The following is a 1,020-nucleotide window of genomic DNA, read 5'->3' as shown; positions in this document are numbered from 1 at the left end:
TGATCTACGCAAACTGTCCTAATCTTTCACGCCCACGGGCCGCCTCCTCCATAACCGCCGCCCCTCGCCCATTGCTTCCGTCAGGCCGCCCTCCCCCCCCTGGCTCCAGTTCCAACCCCCCCCCCCCGCTGCACCCCCACATCCCCAGGCTCCTCCCCCCACATCCTCAGGCTCAACCCCACACCCCTAGGCTCCACCCCACACCCCCAGGCTCCACCCCCACATCCCCAGGCTCCACCCCCACATCCCCAGGCTCCACCCCTACACACCCAGGCTCCTCCCCCCACATCCCCAGGCTCCACCCCACATACCCAGGCTCCACCACCCACCCTCCAGGCTCCACCCCACACCCCCAGGCTCCACCCCCACATCCCCAGGCTCCACCCCCCACATCCCAGGCTCCACCCCCACATCCCCAGGCTCCACCCCCACACCCCCAGGCTCCATCCCCACACCCCCAGGCTCCACCCCCACATCCCCAGGCTCCACCCCCACATCCCCAGGCTCCATCCCCACACCCCCAGGCTCCACCCCCACATCCCCAGGCTCCACCCCCACACCCCCAGGCTCCACCCCCACATCCCCAGGCTCCACCCCCACATCCCCACCTCCCACACCCTAAGGCTCCACCCCCACACCCCAAGGCTCCACCCCCCACACTCCCAGGCTCCACCTCCCACACCCCCAGGCTCCACCTCCACACTCCCAGGCTCCACCTCCACATCCCCAGGCTCCTCCCCCTATATCCCCAGGCTCCACCCCCACACCCCCAGGCTCCACCCCCACACCCCCAGGCTCCACCCCCAAACCCCCAGGCTCCTCTCCAACAACCCCAGGCTCCCCCCCCACTCCCCTAGGCTCCACCCCCACACCCCCAGGCTCCACCCTCAACACCCCCAGGCTCCACCCCCCACACCCCTAGGCTCCACCCCTACACTCCCACGTGTCTCTACTCGCACCTCAAACTTTTCCTACCTGTACCTAACTACATTATCCAGACACTTTTAAATATGCATGCCT

General features: G+C 68.1%; 1 protein-coding gene across 1 annotated transcript in view; it reads left to right on the top strand.

Annotated features, from left to right (window-relative positions):
• The window catches only part of LOC119586687 (splicing factor 3A subunit 2-like), a 25,020-nt gene that overhangs the window by 8,499 nt on the left and 15,501 nt on the right, over window positions 1–1,020 (top strand). The window contains exons 2-4 of the mRNA XM_037935419.1: window positions 171–440; window positions 546–773; window positions 858–977. Of these exons, the coding sequence (XP_037791347.1) occupies window positions 171–440; window positions 546–773; window positions 858–977 (618 nt within the window). The remainder of the gene's footprint in view (window positions 1–170; window positions 441–545; window positions 774–857; window positions 978–1,020) is intronic.

This window comes from Penaeus monodon, chromosome 21 (assembly GCF_015228065.2).
Source record: "Penaeus monodon isolate SGIC_2016 chromosome 21, NSTDA_Pmon_1, whole genome shotgun sequence".
Taxonomy (NCBI): domain Eukaryota; kingdom Metazoa; phylum Arthropoda; class Malacostraca; order Decapoda; family Penaeidae; genus Penaeus; species Penaeus monodon.
The sequence above is the reverse complement of the archived record's forward strand: the minus strand, read 5'-3'. Positions and strand labels throughout refer to the sequence as shown.